General features: G+C 42.8%; 2 protein-coding genes across 7 annotated transcripts; both read left to right on the top strand.

Annotated features, from left to right (window-relative positions):
- The first annotated feature begins 1,781 nt into the window (after positions 1–1,781).
- On the top strand, positions 1,782–5,748 carry COMMD3 (COMM domain containing 3). 2 transcript variants are annotated; one of them, XM_072825410.1, is made up of 8 exons: positions 1,782–1,991; positions 3,314–3,425; positions 3,535–3,598; positions 3,691–3,725; positions 4,097–4,157; positions 4,248–4,304; positions 4,399–4,458; positions 5,374–5,748. In XM_072825410.1, the coding sequence occupies exons 1-8, from the start codon at positions 1,853–1,855 to the stop codon at positions 5,431–5,433; spliced, it is 588 nt and encodes a 195-aa protein (XP_072681511.1). In that variant the 5' UTR covers positions 1,782–1,852; the 3' UTR covers positions 5,434–5,748. The 2 variants fall into 2 exon arrangements, with proteins under 2 accessions (XP_072681511.1, XP_072681512.1); XM_072825411.1 differs by lacking the exons at positions 3,535–3,598; positions 3,691–3,725 and having other exon boundaries at positions 1,808–1,991.
- Positions 5,749–6,672: 924 nt separating this feature from the next.
- BMI1 (BMI1 proto-oncogene, polycomb ring finger) lies at positions 6,673–17,281 on the top strand. 5 transcript variants are annotated; one of them, XM_072825405.1, is made up of 10 exons: positions 6,673–7,298; positions 12,157–12,287; positions 12,634–12,730; positions 13,332–13,387; positions 13,512–13,562; positions 13,717–13,825; positions 13,904–13,949; positions 14,373–14,471; positions 14,835–14,915; positions 14,999–17,281. In XM_072825405.1, the coding sequence occupies exons 2-10, from the start codon at positions 12,176–12,178 to the stop codon at positions 15,326–15,328; spliced, it is 981 nt and encodes a 326-aa protein (XP_072681506.1). In that variant the 5' UTR covers positions 6,673–7,298; positions 12,157–12,175; the 3' UTR covers positions 15,329–17,281. The 5 variants fall into 5 exon arrangements, with proteins under 5 accessions (XP_072681506.1, XP_072681510.1, XP_072681509.1 ...); XM_072825409.1 differs by lacking the exon at positions 6,673–7,298 and adding an exon at positions 7,693–7,848; XM_072825408.1 differs by lacking the exon at positions 6,673–7,298 and adding an exon at positions 11,347–11,412.
- Positions 17,282–17,659: the final 378 nt, after the last annotated feature.

The raw sequence follows: 17,659 nt of genomic DNA, 5'->3' as shown, positions 1-17,659 counted from the left end.
TTTCCTCTTCTAAAATAACAATTCAAAAAATATGCTCAAGCATTAATGCTTTCTTTTTTGACACTACATTAAGTATGATTACAATTATCAACTCAATTTCTATTAGAGTATTAACAATCAATGTTATGCAAGGTCATAAACTATATGTAATAAATGGTCTTGGGTGTTAAAATTAACACACCTCTGCCCTGTAAAATGTCCCCTATGTAAATAGGGTATCTGGAAATTTTTCAACTGACATTTTACTACTGAAGAGAAACAAGGAGTTTGGAAAGAAGATGGGAAGAAAAGATGAACATGATTAATAGGTGTTTGTTTCATAAAGACTCTAGGGAGACTCTTAAATCCTTCACTGCTCCTATATGCTCACCGAAGTGAAGAGCTAGTTCACATGCCTTTCAAAGCCTTCAAAGGAAAATTCAGTAGTTACTCAATCTGTTACTGATGCTAAATTATTCCATTTGTGTCCTGTTGTGAAATCAGGTGCTCCTATGTATTGCTGCAAGGTTAAATCTTGACTGTTTTCATTAGAAACAATTTTTCCCCAAATAAGCACCTAAATTATTCCCACAGAAGTGTTTCACGTTGAACCTGCTTCAAATAAATAATCGCTCCTGAAGACTAAAACACCTTTCTTGTTCCTTATCCCTCCCCTCCACGCTTAAAGAACTTGCTTTTGAACTTTTCTTTTTAAACTCTTTGGATCAAAATTGCATCATCTCCTTTGTGTCTCGTTCCCCCCCCCCCCCCCAAGAATTCACTCTAGTTGTCCAACTTCATAGACATATAAAGGAGAATTTTAAAACTTTATACAATGTGAGTCTTTAAAGTTACGGATATCCGAGACAGTAATCACTTCTAGTAAAGACCTTGACACTCCTAACTGTATCTTACTGAGATAACTGCCTGATACAAACAGATGAAGATTGTTTAATTAAAACCATAGAGATGTCATGAGTACAGCAGCACAGAATTCGAGTCAGTTTGCTTTTGGATGATATTTATTTGCAGCGGCATATGAGATTTTAATAACTGTCAAACATGTATGTGGATAATGTATTAATTCCTCAATTGTTTAGGTACAGCAAGAACACACGCACGTCTGTGCACACGCACATCCGTGCAGGAATCAACTGCCATATCCCAGCAATGACAATGAAAAAGGAGAAATAAACAAGGCTTGTTAGATGCCTACAGCCTCACTCACAAAAGAGCAATGCTGGGAGGTTAAGCTGTGGCGTAAAACAAAAACAAACACACACACACACACACACAAACCAAAAAAAAAAACCAAAAAAAACCCACAAAAAAACAAAAAACAAAACAATAAACAACCCCAAACCAAACCAAACACAACCAGTTGCCTCAGAATGGGAGCTTCCCGAAGGCTTTCGCGCTGAGGAACTAGGAAGGCGTAGTTTTCGGGGGACGTGGGGCCGGGACCCAGACCCCTTCCTCCCCGCCCCCGCCCCCGCCCCCGCCCGGGGGTCTTTCAAGGAACGCGGCGGCGGAGCCGCGCAGGAGCCGGTGACAGACCTAGGTGAGCCCCGGGTGGAGGAGAAAGCGCCGAGCGCGTCCACAAAGCCCCCGGGGCCGCGCCTCTCGCTGGGGCGCCGCAGGAAGGGCTGGACGGAAGCCGCGGCGCCGGGGAGCTCGGGGGCGGCGGGCGGTGGACGGCGGGCGGCTGGGCGCGCTGGCCGAGGCGCGAGCCGGGAGGCCGGCGGGGAGGCCCCGGGCTGGGAGGCCCGCAGCCCGCGCCGCCGCCCCGAGCCGCGTGCGCGCGCGGCCGCATCAGCTGAGCGCGCGGCGCGTGTCACGTGGTGCGCGTGTCGAAGGTCACGGCGCGCTCACAATGGAGCTCTCGGAGTATGTGCAGAAAGGCTTCCAGATGCTGGCCGATCCTGGCTCCTTCGACTCCAACGCCTTCACGCTTCTCCTCCGGGCGGCTTTCCAGAGCCTGCTGGACGCCCAGGCGGACGAGGCCGTGTTAGGTAAGCCGCTCGGCTCTGAGCTAGATCGGCCTGGGTGGAGGGGCGCTCCGAGAAGAGGAGCGAGACCGAGCGAGAGGGGAAAACCCCGGGAAGAGGAAGTCTCCCGGCTTTGCCCTTCGCTCCGGACGGAGTGTGGGGCTGTGAGCCCGGAGCGGCCCCTGACCATTGTTCTGGCCCCGGTTGGCACCTGCACATAGCCTGCCACTTGTTTCTGCTCCGATTTCTCCTCCCAGTCTCTTTGTTCCTTTGTAAAGCCCGTGTTAAAGTCTTGTTTGTGGCCTAAACATCCAAGGTTTTCAGCCTGGTCGGAGGCAGAGGCTGGTTGACACTTGGACTCCGTCAGGGTAGCTCCCTGCAATTCAAGCGTTCAGTGCGAGGCTGGCAAAGGTTTGCAAGAGTCTGTTTCCAAAGCAATTACCAGGTCACCAAGTGTTGACATTTCCCAACTTCGAAAATACCTCCAGTTCCTGTGATCACTCCAACACTCTGGTTAGATATGTTTTGCACAGGTTCCACGCCTAGAACCTTAAAATATGGTGCAGAATGTTTTGTTCCGCATCAGTTACCAGGAGGCAAGTCTCTTTTAAATGGTCCGGTCAGTGATTGCGGAGTGCCGTGTGTCAGTATGGATTGAAGGCATACTTTAAGACAGATCGCTTTTAGATCATTTTCTTAAATATAAATATCCCAACAATTCAAATTTTGTTTTTTCTGTAGTTTCATGATCTATAACACCTTACAAAAAAGTATGAAAGTGGAAGTTCTTCAAACGAAAATAGTAACCACCACCTGGGTTAATCTCAAAAAAAGGATAGCTGTCAAAATCTGAAAATATTTTGAAAATTGTATTACATATTCTGAACTCGTGCCCCGCCCTTCATATATTCATGTCTTTGGAGCCAGTTATTCTAAAAGTAATCGATCTTTAGAGGGAAAGTTTATTCATTCTTAAATTTACACCATGTAAAATATTTATCTTATTTTTCCTCTGAATTTACTGCATCCAGCATTGTAAGGACCAACTGTGTGGTTTCTTTTTTTCTTTGGGGCTACAATGTTTAAAAAAAAAAAAAACAAATTAAGGCAAAATAAAAGAAGGTAATTGAGACTGGTAACAGCAGAATTACTGATGTATGCTCTTTATTGTTTTCCATTGACCTTGTTGTTCATCTCATTTACTTATAATTGCCAGTCCTTATAGTTGAGTTCTTTTTTGTGTTCTTGTTTAAGGGGATTTTTGCCCAAATCAAAATACTCAATTTAGAAACATGACTATAAGGAATTTCCTGTCACAGGCATCACTAGCAATTAATTTATTTTAGATCACCCAGACTTGAAACATATCGATCCTGTGGTTTTAAAACATTGTCACACAGCAGCTGCAACCTACATACTAGAGGCGGGAAAGCAAAGAGCTGACAAATCAACTCTAAGGTACAGGATTTATTTAAATATCCATTTGTTTTCAAATACTACCTTTAAGATTCCAATTTCAGTTTTTAAAATGGACACTAAACTTTGACTTTTTTCCCCCCTCCTTTAGCACTTATCTAGAAGACTGTAAATTTGATAGAGAGCGAATAGAACTGTTTTGCACGGAATATCAGGTTACTTATTTAAAGTTTTTTAAATTAACAATTACTATTTTTCTTCTCTTTGCAAAGATGTGTTTTCTTTCTTTCTCCCCCCCCCCCTCCAGAATAATAAGAATACCCTAGAAATCCTACTGGGAAGGTAGGTACTGTCTAAGGTGTCAAGCTGAGCCACTTTTCACTTGCAGGTATGAATGGAGAGTGCTGGTGTGAAACAAAACAGGGCAAAAAGACAGGGATCTTGACCAAAAGAAAAGGGGCCAAAGGGCAAGTGAAACGATTGAAGTTAAGCTAATGTTTTTAAAGATAAAGTTTATTGAGATGATTTTTAAAATGCTCTTTTATTCTTCAGAACTTGAAAATAAAGTTTAACAATGTTTTAAATTCAGAGTAAATTGAAATTGTGTATGTATGTGGCGGTGGGGGGGGGAGGTAGACACCATTCTTGGTAGAAATAAACACTGAAAGTTTCTATGTAGATATTATGTACAAAATTATCATTGTATTTTTTAGTATAGGCAGATCTCTTCCACATATAACTGATGTTTCTTGGCGTTTGGAATATCAGATAAAGGTAAAGTTTAATGAACTGTTCTCTAGGGGGATTTAGGGAACTTAAAAAAAATAGAGTTAAAAACTGAATTTATGTATTGTGTTGTTTTAGACCAATCAACTTCATAAGATGTACAGACCTGCATATTTGGTGACCTTAAATGTAGAGGTATTTACAGATAAGCCTTGTCTAAAATTTAAATGTGAAATGAAATTTTAAAAGTCCTTGATTTACATAAACAGCATTTTTTTCTCTTCCCTAGAACACTGATTCCCGATCCCACCCAGAGATTAGTTTTAGTTGCAACATGGAACAATTACAGGTACAGTATTAGGATCTGTGAATATACCTATCTGTTTATAGATGTTTAATTGAGAAATATGCTCATGGAAAGTTCAAAAGAAAAATTATCTAACCATCTGCCGGTAGATAGTGAAGGATTTAATGGGAAAACGCTTCAAAAGCAGTATTTTAAAGTAGGCTTCACTTTTGAACTTAAGATGTTACAAAGAATTGGTTTTGTATTTGCTGTTCCCTCTGATTAAGACAGATTTCTGAATTGTAGTACTGAGTGTAACTTCCTTCTATTTGTGATTAGTTTGCTCCAATAGGACAGAGCAAAATCAAGAACATGTCTTTGAAAATATCTTCTTTGCTTTCGGAAGTTGAATTAAACTTTCAAACAGGGTTTTCAAACATTTTTAAGTGACTTTTTAAAAAGGAGGAAGTATACATAAATTCTAAAACTATATTGCCAGTGTAAGACTAGAAAAATTCAAAACTACATTGATTAGTGGACATGATAACGAATTTATTTCTTACCACTTAAAAAAAATGAAGACCATTACTTGAAATTTTGATGAATTTTGAATTTGTCAAAAGGCATCTCCTGTGGAGTTGTTTTAATGTAACCATTGATCAAACTAAACTTTCAGAAAGTGTGGATACAGCATTATTTTTGTTAGATAACTTGAGAAGTTTAGTTTTGACGTACCTTGCCTATTAAGAGGATTCGGTTGGAAATCATATTTCAAATCTGAGGGCAAGTAGTCCACTTGAAAAAGAAATATTTTAGAGGAAATCTTTTGATCGATAGTGGTTTGTCAAAGACTGAAATCCTCGAGAATTTTAAACTCGTTTAGAAAGCGCCCCGACTTTTTTCTTGCACCTTTCTCAAACTTGGATACTTCTGTCTTGTGTTTTATCCTAAAAACGTGGCATTATAAACATCTTTTAGGACTTAGTGGGGAAACTTAAAGATGCTTCGAAAAGTCTGGAAAGAGCAACTCAGTTGTAACTTGGGGAAGTTAACGATCCGTCCGGGTCTAGAGGAAGATCAGGAACGCCTTGTCGTCGGCCGAACCACCGTTTGTTGAGAGCTGGATGTCCTCCTCTTGAGTAGAAAAAATATTTCCCTTTTGGATTTATGCCGCTCATCAGTTTTGACACTTTATTTTTTTACACTTGTAAAAGAGTTGAGGGAAATTCTGCCTGAGTATTTCAGACGTCTTTAGTATAAACTGTACATTGATCCCATTTTGGTCTTTTTCAAGTCTTACAAAAGGAAGTAGACAGTATTACATTCTGAATAAATAAGTTGTTCCCACAAAAAGAGTGGTGAGAGTTTGTTTGGATTTGAGTTCGTGTGTTAATTATTACTTTGAAGACATACATGCGATTAGCGTTAACTTTTAACGATCGCCTGCTCTCTTGGGATGAAAGTTAAACACAGTGGGAAAGGATGCGATCCCCGGGGCTCGTTGAAGACCCCAGCCCCGGGACTTGGGGAGCGGACGTGGCCGCCCCGCGGCGGGCGCCGGTCGGTCCCGTTACCTGCGCCGGGGGATGGGGGGGCGGGGGCGGGGGCGGGGGCTCGCCCGCAGCAGGACCCTCGCCCGCGGGGCTCCCGAGGCCCGGCCCGGCCAGCCCCCGCGCGGAGCCCCTGCCCGGAGGGAGCCCTGCCCGCGCGCGCCCCGCCTCGGCGGCCAGCGGGCGGGGAAGGGGGCTGGCGCGGCCGCGGGAAAACAGGGGCGGGCGCTGTTGTTTCCGCGAGCCCAACTCGGGCGCAGGTTCCGCGCCGCGGCGCCGGAGCCTGGGCCGCAGCCCGCGGGGCTGGCGGGGCCGAGGCGGGGGCGGTGGCCGGGCGCTCTCCTTGGCGGGAGCCAGTGGACGTGTGCGCCGCGGGCGGAGGCGGGCGGCGGAAAGAAAGAAATAACGGGGGGCGGGGTGGGCTGAGCTGTGTGCGGGGCCGGAGCGATGCCCGCGCCGAGAGCAGGGTGGCGCGTGTGGCGCTGTGGAGAAATGTCTCCGCAGCCGCGCCAGCGCCGCCGCCGCCGCCGCCGCGCAGAGCGAGGGGGGAGGGGGCCGGGTCGCGCTGCTCGGAGGGGAGGGGGCGGCCGCGGGCCCGACTACACCGACACTAATTCCCAGGCCGCCCTTAAGGAATGAGGGGAGCACGTGACCCGGTGGGGGGGCGGCGGGGGGAGGGGGCGGGCGGACTCTGAGCCATTTTGGAGCCGGTGTCAGTTTCCACTCTGCCTTCAGCGGTGCATTTTTTTCCACCCTCCCCTCCCCCCTCCTCATCCTTCCTCCCCTCCCCCCGCCTCTCCGCACGCACACACACGGCGCCCCCCACTCGCCCTCCTCCCCCCCCCACGGCAACTATGAAATAATAATCGTAGTATTAAAGGCAGAGATCGGGGCGAGACAATGGGGATGTTGGCGAGGGAGCCCCGATCCGGATTAGAAACACCTCCCAGCCCCGCAGAATAATACTGATCGCGCCCCCTCCGCGCGCTCCCTCCCCCGAGTGCGGAGCGGGAGGAGGCGGCAGCGGCCGAGGAGGAGGAGGAGGAGGAGGAGGAGGCCCAGGAGGAGGAGGCGTTGGAGGCCGAGGAGGAGGAGGAGGAGGAGGAGGAGGCCGAGGCGGAGGAGGAGGAGGCCGAGGCGGAGGAGGAGGAGGAGGCCGGGCTCGGGAGGCAGCATGAGCCGAGCGCGGCGGCCGCGGCTCCTCTCGGCTGCGCTCGTTGCCCATTGACAGCGGCGTCTGCAGCTCGCTTCAAGATGGCCGCTTGGCTCACATTCATTTTCTGCTGAACGACTTTTAACTTTCATTGTCTTTTCCGCCCGCTTCGATCGCCTCTCGCCGGCTGCTTTTTCCGGGTACGTAGGAGGCGAGGCGCCTCCGGGACGGGGCTGGGGGGCGGCGGGGGCCGCTCGGGGCCCGGGCCGGCCGCGGGTGGACGGGGAGCGGCCCCCCCGCGCCTCTCCCGCGCCGGCCGGGAGGGCGCTGACAGCGTGGGCGCCGAGCCCCGCGCCGCCGCCCGCCGCCGCCCGCCGCCGCCGCCGCCGCCGCCGCCGCCGCCGCCCGCCGCCCGGCCCCGCGCGCCGCCCGGCCCCGCGCGCCGCCCGCGCCCCCGCGCGCGCGCCCGCCGCCGCCCGCCGACTCCCGCGGCGCCGGGACCGACCCGCAGCCCGCGCCGCGCCGCCGCCGCCGCCGCCGCCGCCGCCGCCGCCGCCGCCGCCAGCCGGGCTCGGCGCCGCTCCAGCCGCCGCCCGCTCAGCCCCGGACGCGCCGCGCGCGGCCCCACGTTTTAGTTCCTTTCTCCCCCGAGCGCCCCTCTACACCCTCGCGACGCACATGGCCCCCGAGAAGAACTCTTCTATTTCCAGCCTCCGCGGCTCGCCCCGCCACGGCGCCCTTTGTTGAGAGGTAGATTTTGATGAAACGGGGACGGGTTCCTGAAATCGGGAGCTGCTCGGGTCAAGTGGCTTCCCTCTTCTCCCGAAGAAAAGGCTTTTGAGGGGTTTAAACGTCCAGAGAACGCCCTCATTTTATAGGGACGGGTTACGTGGGGGGCAGCGATGCCGCCAAGGTGGATGTTAAACTGGAAAGAGCCCAGACAAAAATGTTATTAACTTAAGTTGGAGGGACACTTGTGTGAAATTGGATGGCTTGTAAGATGGCGGTTCCCAGTTGTTTCCAAGGTCTCCTGCATTTGTCTTTAAAGTGGTAAAGTTTTCAAGGTGTTCTTTGTTGGGAGTCTTAGGTAACTTCTCCAAACATGGCTTGGGACGTGCGCACTGGGAAGTGGGCATTTCAAATTTGGAGCTTTTTTTGGAGTGATGGTGGTGACTGGACGTCACTCCTGCAAGAGGTTTCCCCTTTCTTCCCCCCCATTCTTTTTCTCTTCTGTTTTTCCTCCTCGGTGGCTGCAGTTTTTCTCTCCACCTCTACTATGGGATGCACTTAGAACCATGACTTAAGCCCACTACGTTTTATAGGTTTTGCTAAATGTCAGCATGGGTCATGTGGTGAAGAGATGCTTTGGAAAAGGAGCTCTAAAAAGTTGACTACATGGGTTTACACAGTCTTTTGGGTTTGACAGCGATATAGCATGATCTTTTCCCCCAGAAATTTACAGTTAATGATTGGAAGTAAACAAGGAGAGAGACTTTGATCATTCCCAATTGCAATAAAAGGATTTAGTGGGCTTAGTGGTCACGGTCCAATATTTGAAAGAGAAGCATGCATTTAACCCCTTTTCTTTTAAAGTAGGCAAAATTCTGGGCATATTTATCCAAGTGTAGGTTGGTGGTAACCTAGAATGTTATGAGTACTTTAACGTCTATTTTATAGGAACCGTAACCCCCAAGTTCTGAAAACACATCACAAGCTGCAAAAAAAGAGTTGGAAGTTAAGGATGCAGATTGTTGACTGTATATACTAACTTATGTGACTATGTTAACATTTGAATTTTATTTTAAGTAGATTGAGCAGAACCCCTTAGAGATTGATCTTGTGAGCAGATTTACAAACTTCTTAATATTTGAGTTCATTCCCATTCATTTGCCCCAAAGGGCAGAGGGGTTTGAAATAGCCTATCTGTGCAAATTATATGCCTAGTAATTATATGCCTAGTATCTTTAAATCCAAGCTGTGTAAATCCCAACTGTGTATGCGTGTGTGTACACATGTATGCTTTTGTAAGAAAATTGAGCATTTAATTGTACTTGATAAATCCATTAGTACTCTACCACCAAGTTCTGGGATGTGCATTAAGGTACCCAACTAGGCTAAATTCTCCCTAGGAGTCAAGTTAACCCAAACTTTGCCCATACTTCTACTGGGGCTGTGAACCCCAATTGGGGTTACAGAGCTCATTTGCATTTCTTAGATTGCAGTAGTCAAGCTGATTGTTAACATAAGAACTTTCTTCTGTTTTGCTTCATTTTGACAGTACTGGTGTTAGGCCTCCCAACTAAACTGACAGCCCCGAGTAGATTATAATGACAAGTTTTAACTATTGAGTATTTTTACTATGGTACGTTTGGTGCTGTTTTACTTGCCTACCTGGCAGTTTCTATGTTGGAACCTGGAAGGCTTTCATTTGTAAGGTGCAAGAAGAGATTGTTTCTTAAATCTATCAAGCATGTCAAACGTTTTGGAAGTCATCCTTAGGTTGCCAGGACTTTCAAGTGGTACAAAAAGGTAAATAACTGATTTTTATGTAAGTAACAAGGTGATATGATAGTGATGTTTACCAGCATTATAAATGGTAATAGGACTGTGGCCAAATTCTTCAGAACTGAGGTTGAAGAGTTGTGTGAATTAAGACTTAAGATGAATTTGAAAGACTAGTACCTGTGACTTAAATGTTAAAAGCCAACCAGTAGACTACCTTCCACTGAGGTTTGACCTGTGTTTTAGTATTTGGTGTTTTCTGTAGAGTAAGAAAGGCAGCTATTCTTACTGAAGTCCCTTCCTAAACTTCATGTGCGGTGGCTTTAGTGTGATACGCTTTCACAAGGAGACATAAGTACCACCTTGCTATCTTTCTAGGAAAGGTCCTGTGGTTTCACAAGGAGAGTTTTCTTTAAGAATTAACGTTTTGTCTTTAATCAACCACAGTGGATTTAAATACTGCTACTTTTTAGAGACAGTGCTCCACCCACAACTCCTCTGCAACTCCACTTAGATTTATTTTAACAATATGTTGACAATAGTCTTGTAAACAAGTAATCCAAAGGTAACTGAAGAATCACATTTGAAGTTTTCTGGTTGAAGTTGCCAGTTGCCACTGTGATCACTTTCATAAAAGAGACTTTGTTTTGTTTTTGCCGTTCTCTAGTACTCTAAAGCGGTTAGTTTGAGCCATTGAGGTATGTTGATTGATATTTCCTTCTTCTGCATTAAAATTCCCTAAGAATTAAAAACCTCAGATGCATCTTCAGGTTTCACAGGTTCCTAGATGTCTATTCAAAGCGGCTTTGAGAATGTACTTCATACTTCAGTCTGGTCTAGAAGCTTGGTCCTATTTTAGGTTCTGAAATGAATGAAGTGGGGGTAAGAAATATATTTTTCAAGAGTACTACACGAAATAATTGACTTCCCTTGATTGTCCGCTGGTGTATTCTTGCTGACAGTTCCCCACCGTGACTTTTCTATATTATATGGTATCTATTGGGAATATTATTCCATCGTGTGGGGATGTGAATGGAGGTTAGGTTGAGAAAATGACATTTGTTTTTGTCTCCTATCGTTGCTCTGGGTTGACAAGGTGTTGATTTAGCGTTGGGAATGGGCTGTTCACATGGTTCTTTACATATTGTCACTACGTACCGATTAAAGTAGTTTGTCTCGCCTCCAGCATAGTTCAAATAAAACACACGGCTTTGCCCCCTCCTTGTCTTCTTGTAAAACAGATTTTACTTTTTAGCCTTAGCAAAACTTTCTATCGCTCATCTAATCTGCAGGAGAACTTCTTATTAGAGAAGAAAGCTTTAAAGAGGTTCAGTTCAATAAACATCTCTGCAATTTGAGCCCTGACGGTTTCGGGCTAAGTGCACAGTTGGCAATTCTCAAAAGATCCCTTCGTGAAATTTTTGACTTAGTGATTGCTAACAGGAGAGATAGAGTCAAGATCTGAAAGAAGCTCTTCGCACCGAGTCGACTTGGAAAGAGGCCCCCAGGAGTGTCCGAAATGGCCGGGAGTGCGGTTTGCATTTTCCTTTCGCGCTCGCTAGCTCCGGGCCCCCCAGGCTGGCCGCCGGCCGGGATCCTGCTCCCCAGCGCCGCGGGCCTCGTGGGGCTGCCCCACCCCCGAGCCGCGCCGCCCGCCCGCACCCCACCCCGCCCCCGCGCCGGCCCCGCCCCCGCGCCGCGCCGGCCCCTCCCCCGCGCCCGCCGCCGCCGCCCCGCCGCCCCGCACGCCCGCCGGAGCTCCGGGCTCGGCCGGGCTTCGCGCGGAGTTGCAGCGGTGGCCGGATGCCAAGTGTAAGTGTAAGTTGCTATGGAAACCCCGACAGAGGCGAGTTCCGAATCCGGAGCGAGACGGAGCCCGGGGCGCCGCCGGATCCGCCCCTCGCATCCCGGCCCCCGGGCGTCCGCGCGCTCAGGCCCCAGCCCGAGGCCGACTGGAGGTGCTCCTGCGGCCCCAGCACCCAGCTCCGGAAATGCCAGGGATGCAGATAGGGCAGAATTTGTTTTCCCTTTGTATCGCGTGAAAACGTGCCAGGTTCTGGTTGCTGGAACCGCCTAAAACAACAGGAACCCCTGGGAAGCCAGGGCATGCTCCCGGATTTTCGATTGAAGATCCATAAGGAAGTTTTACAGTAAATTTGGAGACCTGGGACAAGCCCTGGCGGTTGGTAAATATCTACGGGGACTGTGTGGCGTCTGCAGCAGCCCTGGGGCTGCTAGGCAGGAGGACAAATGGAAGAAAGAGACCCGAATACTCTCAGCTCCCAGCCCCCACCCCAGACCTTTTCTTCTCCCTCCTGGAATGACCTGAGGGACCAGAAGTTACTTTAGTTGAATCCTTTTTTGTCGTTTCAGTATAATTGATTCAGATCTGATTAGTAAATTCCTTCTGTAGAAAACGTTGGGACAGTCCAGCTGTACAGTGTTAAACGAGTTTTATGAACTCTTCAGCATTTCAGAGTGTTGGGTTACTAGAAGTTGGGAGATAATCTCGTTTCTCTTTCTGTGGATGATAGCCAATATTTCTGTGTCTTGCAGGATATTTTATCAAGCAGAAATGCATCGAACAACCAGAATCAAGATCACTGAGCTAAATCCCCACCTAATGTGTGTGCTTTGTGGAGGGTACTTCATTGATGCCACAACCATAATAGAATGTCTACATTCCTGTAAGTACATAGTTTTAGACTCTTTTATTGTGTCATTTATATTTCACATGTCTTTCTGATGTTTGGAAACTACTAACAATTCCCGCAATCCTTGAGAATGTTGGTACAAAAGTGATGGAGTCATTTTCTACTCTTGCATTTGGTGAATTTTTGTTAATGCATATTTTAAGTGTATAAGTGTGCAACAGATGAGTGTTCTCAGGATGTTAATTGAATTAGCTTAGTTAATTGGAAATACCTTTTGGCATTTACTATTTTGTTACCACTGGTTCTCCATTTTTGACACTAATTTCAATGCTTAATATCTAATTTCTAAACTTATAAAACTTTGTTTTTCTACTTCCAGTCTGTAAAACATGTATTGTGCGTTACTTGGAGACCAGCAAGTATTGTCCTATCTGTGATGTCCAAGTTCACAAAACCAGACCACTTCTGAATATTAGGTAAGAAAAGGTTTAGAATTATTGTTTCTAATCGTTATTGGAATGGCATAATTTAGTAAAGGCTACGCTGTTTTATTTTTCACACAAAACTTACTGTTGAATACCCACCTGATGTGTATGTTTTGTAGAGGTTGCTTTTCATTTCTTCCCATTTTAATTTGACTAACTGCAAAATTTGGTATTATTCAAGTGGATTTTAAGAGTTTTTTTTAAAACCATCTTTTTTAAAACCTGAAGTAGTTCTGCATTTCTGCATTGCTTTATTGACTTTATGACGGGCTGGAATGAGTGTGTTTAAAGTACTTCCATTTTCTTCTCTTAATTCTTTCATATTAGCTAGTTTTATAACTTGAAAGGCACACTTCTCTGGTTCTTTGCAGTGAAATACAAAGAATTTCTTAATGAATGTAAAATAAAAGTATTCTACTGACTTAAAAGATTACTACTATATAAAGAATTTTTATTCCCGTAATTATTATGTTGCTGATGTAGACTCACAATCAAATAAAATAATACTATAACACAAAGAAAACAAAGAATCTATCATAACTTAAGAGCATTTTAAGTTTTTGCTATTAATAATTTACTAATTATTTTTCAGGTCAGATAAAACTCTCCAAGATATTGTATACAAATTAGTTCCAGGGCTTTTCAAAAGTGAGTAACTTGCTTACAAATGAATTTTTACAAAGTATTTCATCAGTTTTACCTGCTATAACAAAAGTTTGTCTTTTTCTTTTCTTTTCTTTTCTTTTCTTTGTTTTTGCCCTCCCCTCTTTAGATGAAATGAAGAGAAGAAGGGATTTTTATGCAGCTCATCCTTCAGCTGATGGTAAACTCTTTAGAGAGGGAAAAGATAATTTATTTGGAGGGAGAACTTATTCATTAATTGATTAAAATTGAATTAAAGTACCACTTCCATCTTCCTATATATGTAATATTTTAATTATTTAACTTTAAAATTAAATTTGAAAATGTCTTTATAGCTGCCAATGGCTCTAATGAAGATAGAGGAGAAGTTGCAGATGAGGATAAAAGAATTATAACCGATGATGAGATAATAAGCTTATCCATTGAATTCTTTGACCAGAACAGGTAAATTCTGTAGGAAATGTGTTTTATGCTAATCTGCTCATAGATACATTATTCCACTAATAAAGTTATGTTTCTTAGATTGGATCGGAAAGTAAACAAAGACAAGGAGAAACCTAAGGAGGAGGTATGTTCCATATCACAAAAACACAGAAGAAACATTGTTTGGATTCTAGATTTTTATGAAGGTGTATGTTGCCCTTTAGAATATAACTAAGGCTGGATGATGCTGTCAAGTAGGAGAAAATGATCATATTTGATGTTTAAGAATGATTTATATCTGATAGTAACTAGATAGAATTTATATATGATTACTGTTCTTAAAAAGTACTTTAAATAATATTTAATGCCTTGATGTATGTAAAGTTTTCTTATTTTATCAGTAATCTGCCTATTTCCTATTTATAATAGTAAACTCATAGTAGAGAATTTAGTCAATTTCAGTTTTGGTATTCATACATTTTGTTATATTGAGGCACTCTAATTGAAATTTTTTTCTTACCCAAAAGTTAGGAATTTTAAAAAATAACTTTTCTAAATGTATTTTTAGGTGAATGATAAAAGGTATTTACGTTGCCCAGCAGCAATGACTGTGATGCACCTAAGAAAGTTTCTCAGAAGTAAAATGGACATACCTAATACTTTCCAGGTATCTACTTTATAGTTCTTGTGCATTTAATGTGAAATTTTTTGATTCAGTGACTTTTCTTTTTGGATTCTGAACCCAAAAAAAGCAGCCTTTTTTTTTTTTTTTTAATTAGCAGTTTATTGGAACTGTCTCTTAAAATGTTTAGTATGAATTTTTTCTTATGCTATGAAAAAGATTCCTTAGTAATTTCAGGAAATATTTTTCCTCATTTAAAGTGTCAAGAGGGATTCTTTCCTTGTCCAGATGTTTGAAGAGAATGCTTTTTAAAGCATTTTTGGATTGCATATAGATGACCAAAAAGAAAATCTCAATTTATCTTTGTTCTTCATGGTTCTTAGTAACTGAAATACTATTTTCCAATAGATTGATGTCATGTACGAAGAGGAACCTTTAAAGGATTACTATACACTAATGGATATTGCCTACATTTATACTTGGAGAAGGGTAAGTATTATAGCTGATGCTTGATGATTATCGTGGTAAACTGTATTGAAAGAGGACTAATTTTTTTCCTTCTCACTTTGTAGAATGGTCCCCTTCCTTTGAAATACAGAGTTCGACCTACCTGTAAAAGAATGAAGATGAGTCACCAGAGAGATGGACTGACAAATGCTGGAGAACTGGAAAGTGACTCTGGGAGTGACAAGGCCAACAGCCCCGCAGGAGGCGCTCCCTCAACCTCTTCCTGTCTGCCCAGCCCCAGCACTCCCGTTCAGTCTCCTCATCCTCAGTTCCCTCACATCTCCAGCACTATGAATGGAACCAGCAGCAGCCCCAGCGGTAACCACCAATCTTCCTTTGCCAATAGACCTCGAAAATCGTCAGTAAATGGGTCGTCAGCAACTTCATCTGGTTGATACCTGAGACTCTTGAGGAAAAAACAATTTTAAAGCCCTGATTTATATAGATATCTTCATGCCGTTACAGCTTTAGAGATGCTAATACATGTGACTGTCGTCCAATTTGCTTTCTTTTGTAGTGACATGAAATTTGGCTATAAAAGATGGACTAGTTGTGATACTCATATGGACGTTAATGGAAGAGAAAGATTGTTCCTATGAAGAATTGGTTTCTGAGAAGGCAGGCAAGATGTTTTTCTGTGTGTTAGGGAAGATGTGAAATGGTTTCTGTAACCATTGTTCAGATTTGAAAATACTCTGCAATGGATATAAACATTGGGCCATAGTTTGTTAATCTCAACTAACGCCTACATTACATTCTCCTTGATTGTTCTTGTTATTATGCTGTTTTGTGAACCTGTAGAAAACAAGTGCTTTTTATCTTGAAATTCAACAAACAGAAAGAATATGCATAGAATACTGCATTCTATGTAGCCATGTCACTGTGAATAATGACTTCTTGCATATTTAGCCATTTTGATTCCTGTTTGATTTTTACTTCTCTGTTGCTACACAAAACCGATCAAAGGAAAGTAAACTTCAGTTTTACAATCTGTATGCCTAAAAGCGGGTACTACCGTTTATTTTACTGACTTGTTTAAATGATTCGCTTTTGTAAGAATCAGATGGCATTATGCTTGTTGTACAATGCCATATTGGTATATGACATAACAGGAAACAGTATTGTATGATATATTTATAAATACTATAAAGAAAATATTGTGTTTCATGCATTCAGAAATGGTTGTTAAAATTCTCCCAACTGGTTCGACCTTTGCAGATAACCCTATGTTTGAGCCTTATCAGCATAGAACATTTTTAATGTGGACCTCTAAATCTCAATTCATTTGGGAATCAAAATTCATTTGGAAGCAACTGGCAAATCATAATACTGATTTTTCTCTAGTAATACGTTTACTTTTCAAATTAATTGTTGTAGTAAAGAAAAACTTTTAACTAAGGACTTTGGAAATGGTGTCTTCATTTCCCGTTGCTTTTGATGGAATGAATGTGTTTTTAAAATGCGTATTGATCACTATAGTTCTAAAACAAATTTTTAAGTAAACCAGAAAATTGCTGGAAGAAGGCATTTTATCTAAAATTATTTTAACATGTGGTTTAGCAGTTACTTCAAATTTATGAATTGCTTTTACAGTTATAAACAATGACATATACCCTCTCTCTAATGTCTTGAAATAAAAGCAATTTATTTTTAGCTTCTCCAGGTATTTTTAAATCGAGTGAACATGTTGAATTTAAAATATGAAAAACCATAATCGTTTTCAGTTTGTGTTTTGCTTTGGTCGAACTTGGTGTGTGTTCATCACCCATCAGTTATTTGTGAGGGTGTTTATTCTATATGAATATCGTTTCATGTTTGTATGGGAAAACTGTAGCTAAACACTTCATTGTTCCCAGTCTGCAAAAGAAGCACAATTCTATTGCTTTGTCTTGCTTATAGTCATTAAATCATTACTTTTACATATATTACTGTTATTTCTGCTTTCTTTAAAGATACAGTAAATGAAGTTTTATGAAGCCACAAAATACATATATTTTTATTTTGACCTAAATTTGTACAGTACCATTGTAAGTGTTGTTTCTAATTATAGATGTAAAATTAAATTTCATTTGTAATTGGGAAAAATCCAATAAAAAAAAGGATATTCATTTAGAAAATAGCTAAGACTTTAATAAAAATTTGATATGAAAAGCACAATGTGCGGAAGTTTTGGAAAACCTACTGTGGATTACAACAGGTAAAACTAAAGAGAATCCATTGCTGTCTTAAATAGTGATGTTGCTAAGAAGTCCATGCTTTGTTGTATAATTGCTTGAAAGCCCAATTGAAAGATGTATCTGTTTATTTACTCTACAATCTTTGAAGTAAAAGTTACCCATGTTTGCCAATTTTGGTGAATTTAACTCATTTTTCTAGGCTTCTCAAGTTTTTCATGATGTTATCTAAGAAAGAAAACTTAGTTAATGGAAGTTTCAAATGATACTTTAACTTTGGATGGTCATGTATATAAAGAATGAAAAAATATTTTTCAAAAACTAAAAACTTCAAATGCTAGTGGACCTGTCACTTGACTTACACAAAACCAAGTTGTAAGAACTAAAAGACTTTACAATTCAACCTTTTTATGATGGACTTATTTTTTAAATTACTTATTAAAAATCAGATCTTAAATTTATGGCTTACTTAACACTGTTTTACCATACTTGAAAACATGCATTTATTTTGTTTGAAAGGATTTTTTTCCCTACTCCATTTGAAAATTTCTT

This window comes from Canis lupus, chromosome 5 (genome assembly GCF_048164855.1).
Source record: "Canis lupus baileyi chromosome 5, mCanLup2.hap1, whole genome shotgun sequence".
NCBI lineage: Eukaryota > Metazoa > Chordata > Mammalia > Carnivora > Canidae > Canis > Canis lupus.
Note: the sequence above shows the minus strand (reverse complement) of the source record. Positions and strands in the feature narration are given on the sequence as shown.

Excerpts from the sequence above, each read along its gene's own strand:
- COMMD3 (XM_072825410.1), top strand. The coding sequence starts at position 1,853 with ATGGAGCTCTCGGAGTATGTGCAGAAAGGCTTCCAGATGCTGGCCGAT. Across the intron at positions 3,599-3,690 it reads TGTTTTGCACGGAATATCAG|AATAATAAGAATACCCTAGA; the intron begins GTTACTTATTTA and ends CCCCCCCTCCAG. Across the intron at positions 3,726-4,096 it reads CTAGAAATCCTACTGGGAAG|TATAGGCAGATCTCTTCCAC; the intron begins GTAGGTACTGTC and ends TGTATTTTTTAG.
- BMI1 (XM_072825405.1), top strand. The coding sequence starts at position 12,176 with ATGCATCGAACAACCAGAATCAAGATCACTGAGCTAAATCCCCACCTA. Across the intron at positions 13,388-13,511 it reads AGTTCCAGGGCTTTTCAAAA|ATGAAATGAAGAGAAGAAGG; the intron begins GTGAGTAACTTG and ends TCCCCTCTTTAG. Across the intron at positions 14,472-14,834 it reads ACATACCTAATACTTTCCAG|ATTGATGTCATGTACGAAGA; the intron begins GTATCTACTTTA and ends ATTTTCCAATAG.